Source organism: Lucilia sericata, unplaced genomic scaffold (genome assembly GCF_015586225.1).
Source record: "Lucilia sericata isolate MDLA Ls3-8-SP2 unplaced genomic scaffold, ASM1558622v1 Contig004460F_arrow, whole genome shotgun sequence".
Classification (NCBI taxonomy): Eukaryota; Metazoa; Arthropoda; class Insecta; order Diptera; family Calliphoridae; genus Lucilia; species Lucilia sericata.
Window position 1 is genome coordinate 11,869 of NW_023997261.1, and position 12,466 is coordinate 24,334.

At 35.8% G+C, this 12,466-nt stretch overlaps 1 protein-coding gene across 1 annotated transcript; it reads right to left on the reverse strand.

The window, feature by feature from the left end:
• Positions 1-644: 644 nt before the first annotated feature.
• LOC119615211 lies at positions 645-12,220 on the reverse strand (the record flags this gene model as incomplete). The annotated part of the gene is made up of 12 exons (XM_037971290.1): positions 645-1,511; positions 1,774-3,596; positions 5,519-5,645; positions 5,792-5,863; positions 5,928-7,799; positions 7,864-7,970; positions 8,738-8,938; positions 8,992-9,309; positions 9,386-10,045; positions 10,350-10,572; positions 10,935-11,192; positions 11,401-12,220. Coding segments are annotated over 12 exons (6,736 nt in total), but the record flags the coding sequence as incomplete, so codon positions are not given.
• Positions 12,221-12,466: the final 246 nt, after the last annotated feature.

A 12,466-nucleotide genomic window follows, 5' to 3' on the forward strand; every position in this document is an offset into this window, starting at 1 on the left:
CTAGCACTGAACCAGAACTGAACTAGAACTGAACCAGAACTGAACTAGAACTGAACTAGCACTGAACCAGAACTGAACTAGAACTGAACCAGAACTGAACTAGAACTGAACTAGAACTGAACTAGCACTGAACTAGAACTGAATTAGAACTGAACTGAACTAGAACAGAACTAGAACTGAACTAGAACTGAACTAGACTTGAACTAGACTTGAACTGGACTAGAACTGAACTAAACTAGAACTGAACTAGAACTGAACCAGAACTGATCTAGAACTGAACTAATGCTGAACTGAACTAGAACTGAAATAGAACTGTACTGGAACTGAACTAGATCTTAACCAGAACTGAACTAGAATTGAACCAGAACTAAAATTGAACTAGAGCTGAATTAGAACTGAACTAGAACTAAACTGAATTGCATTAGAACTGAACTAGAACTGCTAGCGGCAATTTCTCACACATAAACCCTTTTCCCATCAGCCACTTTTAAAGGCCACAGTAATGAAATATTTAATTTGTTTTTACTCCCATTTCACTGCAATGAAACAAAGAATTAATCAACATGTAGTTTTCACATAAATTTTATTAAAATTGTTTTTATTTTCAAATTCATTTTGAAGTTGTGTAGTTTTTTGGAGTTTTTTTTTTTTTGTTAAAGAATTATTTTATATAAAAATAAGCAATTTTTGTAACCAATATAACGAAAAACTTAAATGCTAAACTTATGTTTTATATGTATAGAGTTATTAATTATTAAAAATTAATTAATTGTACACGTATTTATTTTGTTATATTATATACATTATTTCTGTAATTAACAGTTGGTTGTGTTTTCTTTTTTTGTTAGAGAGAAATTAATAAAAAAATATTCAAAAATGATTATTAGTCTTGATATAAAACTAAAAATAAATTTAATAAAAAAATAATATGTTTTCTTTAATTTAGTTAATTTTAAATGATAAAATATGCAAACTTAGACTTTTTTTAAATTAAAATCTATTTATAAAAGACATTTTAAATTGAAGCAGTGTGATCGGCTCTGTACAGATAATGTAGCGCAGAATATGTTTCCCAAAAAAATTGAAAGGTCACGGGGGGGGATCTCGATTTCGGCTCCTATTAATTGGGATCGGCTACCACTGATTTAAATGACATTATGTGTTTTAATACATTTAACAAAAGTTTTTTCATTACTTTAGATAATAGTATTTAAACGCATGTTTCTGCAGCAATTTTATCTTTTTTTCACCTCATGTCAGGCTAGGTAATCTTCAATATCATCTTCATTTTTAATTTCAGCATGCGGCTCTGTCGGCAGCTGTTGATTGTTACTGTCGGGCAGTATGGTTTCTTCACTGGATTGATTCGATTTGGAGACTATAATGATTTTTGAACCGGTAGCAGTACTGCGTGTAACACGTTTCACTGTGGCCATTGTGGTAGTGGTTATGGTCTCTGAACTACCACTTGCAGACGAGCCTCCAGAACGTACAGTTGTTACTATGGAACCCTAATGAGGTAAGTTTTTGAAAATATTTTTATTAAAATTTTAAAAATTTAAATTTTTTTTATAAAACTCCATCTAAAGATTTGTCGTAGTCCCACTATAGTCTAGTTCTGTTTAAGTTCTCGTTCTAGGTCAGTTCTAGTTTAGTTCGAGTGTAGTTACAGTCAGTTCTAGTTCAGTTCTTGTACAGTTCTAAAATATTTTGTTGGCAACTGCATAAAATGTATCTAAGTAAACAACTCTCTTACTTCTTCGACTCCTTTACCTGAGTTTTCTTCGCTATGGTGTTGGTATTCTTTCCATGTTGTGTTGAAGTCGCTGCTGTTGGGTACTGATGAGGATTTGTTAAGGCTTTCGGTGTGGAAGTTTTCAAAGGCGGGGTTGTATAAAAGACACGCGGTGATTCCTGTGCCGGTCTTTTTATGGGTCGTTTATTCACACTGTACGTTGTGGTGGTTATCTTATTATTGCTAGAGTCCATGGATGTGGACATTATGGCACCGGTATGTGTAGACATGGTAGACTTGGTATAAGCTGGTATTGTTGATAGAGGTGTCATCATTTGCATTTGATAGCCTATGATATTACGATCTGTATCGTAGATAGGCACTTGACGTTGTTTGACCATAACAGAACTTCCAGCACCAGCTCCTGCTGCTGATGTTGCGGTTGTAGTTAATGTGGTATTTCTATTACGACTCGTTTGTACTTTTCTCACCGCTTTATGGTGTTGACTGGAAGCCAATATAGTGGGTGAGGGTTGCAGCTGGGGCATGGGCCCGGCGGACAAGGTGTTGGCGGCCGCAATAGCTGGTTGTGTTGTTATATAACTGTTTGTATTTAAAATTGCTGAAGTGGGTGGTTGCGTGGGATGATCAAGCGTTTCATTTTGCAATAGCAGGGTTTGTTTTATGTACTCTTCCATTAACACTAACGTTTGATCCAAATCTTTAGCGCTAAACTTGCCTGTTCCTATTAAAGCTTCTATTATACGATGTCGATCCACAAAACTTAAACTTTCAAAAGGTTGTACCAACTGTTTAAGTAGCACATCAAAGCGTCTTAAATTGCAGCGTAATGAAGAATTTTGCACATTACTCATTGCAGTCATATGTCCGGCTCCTTTGGGCATAATAGAAATTATGTTTCTCGGAAGCGTAGCTGCTGAGGGTGCTGCTTGCGGTGTTGGAGCTGGTGGCTGGGTAGGCAAAATTTGTGATTCCGCCGGTAGTGAGTGTCTTATTTTCGCCGTTATAGTTGTGGTGGGTGGTAATTGTTTGGTCAAAGCATTTATGGTGGCTGTTAAGGCTGGTCGGGGTGTTGGTGCCATTGTGGGTATTACCGCAGGCGGCGGTGCTGTTATTGTCGTGGCAGCCGTGGCCATTTTATGATGTGTAGCAAGATTTTTTCTTATTTTTTCGGCCTTTTTACGTATAATAGCCGGTATAGAGCTATTGCCACTTTCCAAATCGGCTCTCGTTACCACCTTAGTTGTCAAAACTATAGAGGCGGGTAATTCTATAATCGGCACTTGCACCTGAGCATGTATGCGTGTCGGATCAATGGCCGGCATAGGACCATCCAAATTTGGACAACAATAGTCCAGCAAAACATTGCTGTGATTACGATTATATTTGGCAGGATGCAAGAAAGTGTACATACAGGTGCCTCTATTATCCAAAGCCGTGGGTGTTACTCCAAACGACGGCACATAGTTGCTGCTGCTAGAGTCTGTAGTCAATAGACGTATATCTGTGGGTGTAACAGAACTGGAGAGAGCATGTTGAGCTGCTTCTGTTATAGTTTGAGCACGGGCCAATAGTGTTGGTGTATCGGGTAGTATGGCGTCATTTATTAATCCCATGGGATTTTCATCTACAAATTCATTTTTAAGCTCAATAGTTTCATTTGTGTCAGGAACATTTATTAGGGTTGTGGTAGTTAAGGGAGCCACTGTGGATGGCGCGCGGGTGGTGGTCGGTAAGATATATGGTTGTTGTACCGGTTCAATGACTGGCATAGGTGTTAGCAGGGTGTTTGTATTGGGTATCATATGCGGTTGAGTTTGATCAATAAGTGCTGCTGGTTCTGAAATTAAATTGTAAAATTTATTAAAAAAAATTATTTTAGAATTAAATTTTAAATAGATTACTCCTTAAAAATATAAATTTCTGTTATAGTTTAGGACCTACTTTAGTTCTAGTTCAGTTCTAGTTCAGTTCTGATTCTAATCTAGTTCAGTTCTAGTTCAGTTCTAGTTCAGTTCTAGTTCAGTTCTAGTTCAATTCTAGTTCAGTTCTAGTTCAGTTCTAGTTCAGTTCTAGTTTAGTTCTAGTTTAGTTCTAGTTCAGTTTTAGTTCAGTTCTAGTTCAATTCTAGTTCAGTTCTAGTTCAGTTCTAGTTCAGTTTTAGTTCAGTTCTAGTTCAGTTCTAGTTCAGTTCTAGTTCAGTTCTAGTTCAGTTCTAGTTCAGTTCTAGTTCAGTTCTAGTTCAGTTCTAGATCAGTTCTAGTTCAGTTCTAGTTCAGTTCTAGTTCAGTTCTAGTTCAGTTCTAGTTCAGTTCTAGTTCAGTTCTAGTTCAGTTCTAGTTCAGTTCTAGTTCAGTTCTAGTTCAGTTCTAGTTCAGTTCTAGTTCAGTTCTAGTTCAGTTCTAGTTCAGTTCTAGTTCAGTTCTTGTTCAATTCTAGTTCAGTTCAGTTAGTTCAGTTCTAGTTCAGTTCTAGTTCAGTTCTAGTTCAGTTCTAGTTCAGTTCTAGTTCAGTTCTAGTTCAGTTCAGTTCTAGTTCAGTTCTAGTTCAGTTCTAGTTCAGTTCTAGTTCAGTTCTAGTTCAGTTCAGTTCTAGTTCAGTTCTAGTTCAGTTCTAGTTCAGTTCTAGTTCAGTTCTAGTTCAGTTCTAGTTCAGTTCTAGTTTAGTTCTAGTTCAGTTTTAGTTCAGTTCTAGTTCAATCTAGTTCAGTTCTAGTTCAGTTCTAGTTCAGTTCTAGTTCAGTTCTAGTTCAGTTCTAGTTCAGTTCTAGTTCAGTTCTAGTTCAGTTCTAGTTCAGTTCTAGTTCAGTTCTAGTTCAGTTTTAGTTCAGTTCTAGTTCAGTTCTAGTTTAGTTCTAGTTCAGTTTTAGTTCAGTTCTAGTTCAATTCTAGTTCAGTTCTAGTTCAGTTCTAGTTCAATTCTAGTTCAGTTCTAGTTCAGTAGTTCTAGTTCAGTTCTAGTTTAGTTCTAGTTCAGTTCTAGTTCAGTTCTAGTTCAGTTCTAGTTCAGTTCTAGTTCAGTTCTAGTTCAGTTCTAGTTCAGTTCTAGTTCAGTTCTAGTTCAGTTCTAGTTCAGTTCTAGTTCAGTTCTAGTTCAGTTCTAGTTCAGTTCTAGTTCAGTTCTAGTTCAGTTCTAGTTCAGTTCTAGATCAGTTCTAGTTCAGTTCTAGTTCAGTTCTAGTTCAGTTCTAGTTCAGTTCTAGTTCAGTTCTAGTTCAGTTCTAGTTCAGTTCTAGTTCAGTTCTTGTTCAATTCTAGTTCAGTTCTAGTTCAGTTCTAGTTCAGTTCTAGTTCAGTTCTAGTTCAGTTCTAGTTCAGTTCTAGTTCAGTTCTAGTTCAGTTCTAGTTCAGTTCTAGTTCAGTTCTAGTTCAGTTCTAGTTCAGTTCTAGTTCAGTTCTAGTTCAGTTCTAGTTCAGTTCTAGTTCAGTTCTAGTTCAGTTCTAGTTCAGTTCTAGTTCAGTTCTAGTTCAGTTCTAGTTCAGTTCTAGTTCAGTTCTAGTTCAGTTCTAGTTCAGTTCTAGTTCAGTTCTAGTTCAGTTCTAGTTCAGTTCTAGTTCAGTTCTAGTTCAGTTCTAGTTCAGTCTAGTTCGTTCTAGTTCAGTTCTAGTTCAGTTCTAGTTCAGTTCTAGTTCAGTTCTAGTTCAGTTCTAGTTCAGTTATAGTTCTAGAAATTCAATATTATTCTAGAAACTCGTGGGATAGTTTTCTTCAGAAAATAACCTTGGAATGAGTAGAAATATATGTAAAAAAAGTAAATATTACCGTGTACATCCGCCGTAGAGGAAGTTGGTGTTGCACTTAGTAGGGTGCCGGCGTCAACTACCGATTGTATACGTAAATTAGTTTCAGAATTATTTTGTATAACTGGTAAGACTCTTTGTGGTTGTTGCTACGGGCACTAAAAAATAAAAATAAAAAAATAAAATTTAGAATGTTAATATTTGAAATTCTATAAAGAGCAGTAAGTAAAAATATATAATTACCTTCAGCACCTTGCTTTTTATTCTTATTCAAAGCATTGAAATATTTCTTTACCATGGAACGATTAAGACGAACTCTTAGCTTACGGCATTTGTAAGTTTTTAAAGTACTTGCTGTGGGAGTTATCTGCAAGATAAAGTTAGTTAAAGTTAGTTCAAATAGAGGGAATACAAACTTTATAAAAACTTACCTTAAGACGTTTATTATGATCATCAACATATAATTTCTTTATATTATCAGCACTTGGTATTAGATTTAGTAAAGTTGAAGGATGTCCTGCCGCCGGTTGTTTAGGTGTTTTAAATACAACATTACTTGCTTGTATAGCGGGCTGTTGTTTAGGTATTACTAAAGATTTTCTAGCAGAAGCTATAACAACTTTATCCATGGAATCTTTTGGAGTGAGAAGAGGCATAGATTTTCTAGATTTTGCTACGCTTTCAGTAGCAGCAACAATTTCAGTGGTTTTTGCCGCTTCGGTTCCAGCTAACTCTTTAATGTTTAGAGATTTGCGTGATTTGGTAGACAATACTTTGGATGGAGGAGTTGAGAACATTCTTTGTTCTGTATTTGCCATAATGTCAGGAGTTTTAAGCATATCTCTGGGTAGTAAAGAGGATCTTTTAGTTTTAGCAGCAATTTGCTGAGTCTTACGTTTTGTGGGCGATTTGTTTATGTCTTTAGTTGTAGGCGTGTTAGTGGTTGTTGAGGTGTCTGAATTTTCGGAAAATTCCATAACTTTGGGTATTTCAGCCGTGACATTTGCCATAGATGGCTCTTGGCTGGTATTTAATTGTTCCATACTGTCATTTACATTTCTTTTGACTGATAAGCGTTGACGCTTAACATGTGTGGGTGTGTTTAGAAGATCATTTATGCCACCCTCTTTCATTTCCTTAGACATGGACTCTATAAGCAAGTCAATTTCTCGTTTTTTAGGTTTCAATTTGGGTGGACTGACCTTGGGAGTATTTGATTTTCCCATTACTATTGGACTGGCTCGTTTTTGGGTAGATTTTCTAATCGAGTTAGAAAGCCGTTTTACAGCTTTTTTACTACTACTTTTTCTGCTCTGCTGCTGTAACACATTTTGCAACTGATTATCCGAAGGTTGTAATAAACTATTATCCAACTGTTGTGTGGTATCCGTTATATTTTCCGAAGTTTCTTTGTCATCTGTAGCTTTAGAATCCTGCTGAGGTTGCACAGTTGACTGCAAGTCTTTTTCCTTAATTTGGCTTAATATTTTGTTGTCTGCTTGTGTTGTGGTGTCAGCCATTTCTAGCGTTTTGTCTTTGTCTTCTGCTGGTTTTGTTTCCGAGATTTTCGCTGCTGGCTTGACTTTAGGTGGACGCCCTGGACGTCTTGCTGCCGGCTGCAATTCTTTTTCCTTATTCTGACACATCATATTGTTGTCTTCCTTTGTCGTAATCTCAGCTACTTCTTCCTTTTCGTCTTTATCTTCAGTAGGCTTTATTTCTGATGTTTTTGTTACTGGCTTATCTTTTACTTTAATTGGGTTGACAGATGTTGCTTGTGTCGTATCTTTTGTAGTGCTAGTAGTCTCTGTTGATTCAACTTCCACATTTTGTTTCTTACTTTTTAGCCAATCTGAAAATGACATCACCGCAGAAGAGCCTGGTGATTTGGTAGGGGAAACATTAACTTTTCCCTTAATAGTTTTAGTTTTATCCGTTAACACCGTAGTAGAGCCGCCTCCAGGAGTTTTAGTAGGTGAAACATTAATGTTTGTTTTATTACCTTTAACACGTTCCGGTGTCTCTTGTACTTTGGAGACATTTGAAATGACTGCTTTAGCTTCTGTGGGTAAACTTTTCTTGATGTTTACATTCGACTTTATGCTCAAAGGATCTTTATTAACTGATTGTTGTTTTATTACTTGTAAAGCTACTTTATTAGTAGTTTTTGTTGTTTGTTTAGAGCCCAATACTTCCTTCTGAAGTACTTTTTCAGGCTCTTTTATCGGTGCGAATTTTCCTTTAGCATTTCTTGGTTTCTCTTCTGTATTTTTCTCTTGGACGCCAGTATTATTTAAGGGCTCCTTGCTTGATTCAGTATTTTTTGTTTTGTGAAGTTTCAGGCAGTTGTTGTTTTGTTGCTGGTACTTCTTGTGGCTCATGCAAATAATCCTGTTCTTTTGTAACAACATCCGCTGTAACAACGGGCAACTCTTCTTCTACCAGACAATCGTCATTTAAATTACGAAAACGTGCTGAAATTATAAATGAAATACGAATAAATTAAAAAAAAATAGTTTAGAGAGAACGGTCTTGTTCCAGTTAAGTAGTTCAGTTTTAGTTCAGTTCTAGTTAGTTCTAGTTTCTAGTCGTTCTAGTTCAGTTCTAGTTCAGTTCTAGTTCAGTTCTAGTTCAGTTCTAGTTCAGTTAGTTCAGTTCTAGTTCAGTTCTATTCAGTAGTTCAGTTCAGTTCTAGTTCAGTTCTAGTTCAGTTCTAGTTCAGTTCTAGTTCAGTTCTAGTTCAGTTCTAGTTCAGTTCTAGTTCAGTTCTAGTTCAGTTCTAGTTCAGTTCTAGTTCAGTTCTAGTTCAGTTCTAGTTCAGTTCTAGTTCAGTTCAGTTCAGTTCTAGTTCAGTTCTAGTTCAGTTCTAGTTCAGTTCTAGTTCAGTTCTAGTTCAGTTCTAGTTCAGTTCTAGTTCAGTTCTAGTTCAGTTCTAGTTCAGTTCTAGTTCAGTTCTAGTTCAGTTCTAGTTCAGTTCTAGTTCAGTTCTAGTTCAGTTCTAGTTCAGTTCTAGTTCAGTTCTAGTTCAGTTCTAGTTCAGTTCTAGTTCAGTTCTAGTTCAGTTCTAGTTCAGTTCTAGTTCAGTTCTAGTTCAGTTCTAGTTCAGTTCTAGTTCAGTTCTAGTTCAGTTCTAGTTCAGTTCTAGTTCAGTTCTAGTTCAGTTCTAGTTCAGTTCTAGTTCATTTCTAGTTCATTTCTAGTTCAGTTCTAGTTCACTTCTAATTCAGTTCTAGTTACTTACTTGATTTCTTTGATGTATTATCCAATTTTGGTTTTTTGCCAGAACTTTGATTCTCCTCCAAGGCTGGTGAACGTAAAACCCGTTTTATAGTAGTACTTCCTATAACCGTAGGCTTATCAAATTTACCAATCTTTTGCGCTGCCACTGGTGTTGGTGTAGTCTTCAATGGTGGTGGCTCTTTAAAAAGTTTCTTCTTTTTATCTGTAAATGTAAGAAAACAAATATAATATTACTTTCTGTTAATATAATTATACAACTAATTAAATCTTCACCATTTTCCGATAATGGCGTTTCCGTTGCCCGTTTTCTTAAAGTTCGTCGTATTGTATTGTCCGAGTTGGATGATGTGATAGAGGAGCATTCACTGCCAGACATATCAGCATCTAAACTGATACTGTCTTGTTGGGATTTTGAGAGTGTATCAAACATTGAAGACTCTGCTTGTTCTGCGATCACGTCTTCATTTTCCAATTGCGATTCTTCGGCAGGTTTTTTGTCGACGTTAGAGGTTATGTCCTCTGATTGAGATATTTCAGTTTTTTCATCGGCATTTGAGAGTTTTTGTTTAATTTCTGTACGTTTTTTTGGTATTCGAGGGCTTTTTATCTTGCTCTTCTGTGGAAAGTTTTGAATCCTCTAGTGTTGAACTCGATTCAACAGTAGAAGTTTCTGGGGTATCTTTTTCTGGTTTTGCCGCATCTTGTGTTGAAGTTTTTTCCGTAGACGGTTCAACCGAAGATATTTTTGTTGTTTCTTTTCCTTCTTTAAGTTCATTTTCTGGGTTTACAGCTTGAGTTGCTTTAATATCTGCACGACTCCTAGTTTTTCTCGGTTCGGCATGTTCTTCATCTGTTTGTGTTTTATTATCATCATGGTTTGTTGGTTTTTCTGTTTGTTTTGCAGAATTATCTTTCTCTTCTTGTATTGCTGCTGCAATCTTTTCAGTTGTTTTATTTTCAGCTTGTTCTTTAACTTCAGCAGTTGTTTCTTTCTCTGCTGTTTCTTTAATTTCAGCACGACTTCTTGTTTTTCTAGGTTCAAGAGTTTCCTCTTTGGTTTGTTCTTGCTGTGATAATTTCTCCTCAGAAGATTCAATTTGTGTTGTTTTAGTTGTTTCTTTGACTTGTTCATCTTTTTGGGCCACACGTTTCCTAGTGGTTCTCGGCTCAAAATGTTCTTCATCTGTGAGTATTTTACTATCATCTTGAGATGAAATTTTTTCTTTGGAAACTTCACTTTGTGTTATGTTCTTTGTTTCATTATGCTCTACTCGTTTTCTAGTTTTACGGGGTTCCAAATGTTCTTCATCTTCAGTTTGAGACTCTTCATTTGTTTCTTTATGTGCTCCCCGTTTCTAGTTTTCCTGGGTTCGCTTAGTTCTTCCTCTATTTGAGTTTTTCTTGTGTTGCACCTTTTTCTTGAGATAGTTCAGCTTGTGGTTGTTCCTTTGTTTCTTTAAGTTCACCCCCCTTTCTAGTCTTTTTGGATTCATTAATATCTTCCTCCGTTTGTGTTTTATCGAGTGTTGCACCTTTTCATCCGATAGTTCAGCTTGTGTTGTTCCTTTGTTTCTTTAAGTTCTCCACGCTTTCTAGTTTTTCTGGGTTCCAACTGTTCTTCATCTGTTTGTGTTTTGATTCATCTAGTGTTGCTGCCTTTTCTTCTATAATTTCAGCTGGAGTTGCATTTGTTTCTTTTTCTAATTCAGCTTTAACTTCACCACGTTTCCTAGTTTTTCTCGGTTCAAATTGTTCTTCATCCGTTTGTGTTTTTGTCTCATCAAGTGTTGCATCATTTTCTTCTGTAACTTCAGCTTGCGTTTCCTTTGTTTCTTTCTTTAATTCAGTATGTTTTCTTGTAGTTCTTGTTCTCTAATTGTCCTTCATCCGTTTTGAGTTTTAGAATCATCTAGTGTTGCACTTGTTTCTTCTGTAATTTTAGCTTCAGTCTCCTTAGTATCTTTTCCCAATTCAGCTTTAAGTTCTCCTCGTTTCTAGTTGTTCTTGTCTCAGACTTTTCTTCTTCCACTTGATTATCAGAATCCTTTTGTGTTGTTGTCAATTTTTTCTTCAGATTGTTGAGTTGTTTCCTTTGAGTCTTTTTCTCTTTATCTAAACTTTTTCGTCGATTTGAAGTTGTGTCGCTTCATCTTCTGTTTAGGTTCTGCACGACGACTTCTGGTTATTCTAGGTTTAACATGATCTTTATCTTCCTTTTGTTTGGTTAAATCTTCCTTTGAGGCGGATGATTCAGTTTTTTCTTTGTCTACCTCAGTTTTCTGTTCACCATGGCTTCTAGTTTTTCTTGGTTCAAAGTGCTTCTCTTCCTTTTCACTTTCTAAAACTTCACTGGTTGACTTTTGCTCCTCCTCTTCCTGTTTTGTAGCTTTAGCCTTTGAAGTTTTATTCTCTTCTTTAACTTGTGCTTTATCCACATGTTCCTTCTCTAGCTTTCTCTTTTGTAGTTTCAGTTTTTAAAGTTTTATCCTCAAGTTCTTCAGTTTTTTGAGACTTTTCCGCAGTTTCTTTCTCTTTAGTTTTACTTTCAGTTTTAACAACTTCTTTCAATCCCACCTTCTTTTTTTTCTAGTTTTTGCAAATTCTCTTCTTCACTAGTTGTTTTCTCAACTTTGCTTTTCTCCAATTTTTCTGCTTGAGATTCACTAGATTTTTAGCTTTTGGTGATTGTGTTCTTTCAGTTTTTCCCTCCTTAGATTCTTCATTTGATTTGATATTTTCCAAACGACTTCTAGTTATTCTTGGTGTAATTGCCACTTCACTCTTATCTTCTTCTGTTGTGTCCGTTACGGATTGTTTAGTATCATTAGCTTGTTCAGAGTTTGTTTGTTCTTTAGATGATTCAACTTTTGTTTCTTTTTTAGATAATTCAACTTTTGTTACTTCTTTAGTTGAAGAAACATCTGAAGTTACTTTAGTTTCCTTGGTATCTTTAACATCCTTTTCTTCTATCTTTGTTGCAGTCTCAGTCTCTTTTATTATGGCATCCTGGAGCTTTGTCGCCTCCTTAACTTTTCCAATTGTTTCCTCTTTTATATTTGCTTCATTCTTGGTTGTAGCCACCTCCTTTTGACCATCTTTTATTGTTGCTTCCTTGATGTTAGAATCTTCCATTTTCTGATCTTTGCTGGTGACTTCTTTTGCATTTTCTGTTGACTCTTTTGAATCCTTTGTTTCTTTTTCAGCCTTAACATCTTCCTTTTTCATGTTGGAGGCCTTTGTAATCTGCGGCGTTTTATTTTCTACAGTTTTACTCACAACTTTTATGACTTTTTTAGTGGGTTTGGGAGATTGTGTGGATTTTATGTTTGTATTTGTAGGTTTATCTTTTGCTATTGGTTTTGCATCTTTATTTGTGCTTTGTGGAGTTTGAGTTTTTGCTGCAGTTTTTGAATCATTGGGATTTATACTTTGTTTGCTTTGAGTTGTTTCTTTAACATTAACTTTCTGCTCTTTTCCGTTTGCTCTTTATTGGTATTTTGTGGAAGTTTAGTTTTGTCTGCCTTTGATTCGTCTGTCTTTGATTGTATGGCTTGTTTTTTGTCTGTTGCCTTTTCAGTCTCTTTTAGATCGGTTTTAGTTGCTGCAGTTTCTTTAAGAGGCTGCTTAGCAGAAGAGCTGGGGGTCTCTTGTGGGACTGCTTCTTTAGTTTCGGGAACTGAGATCTCTTTATTAGTATCTTTAGAAGTGTCGTATTAGTTCTTGTCATCAT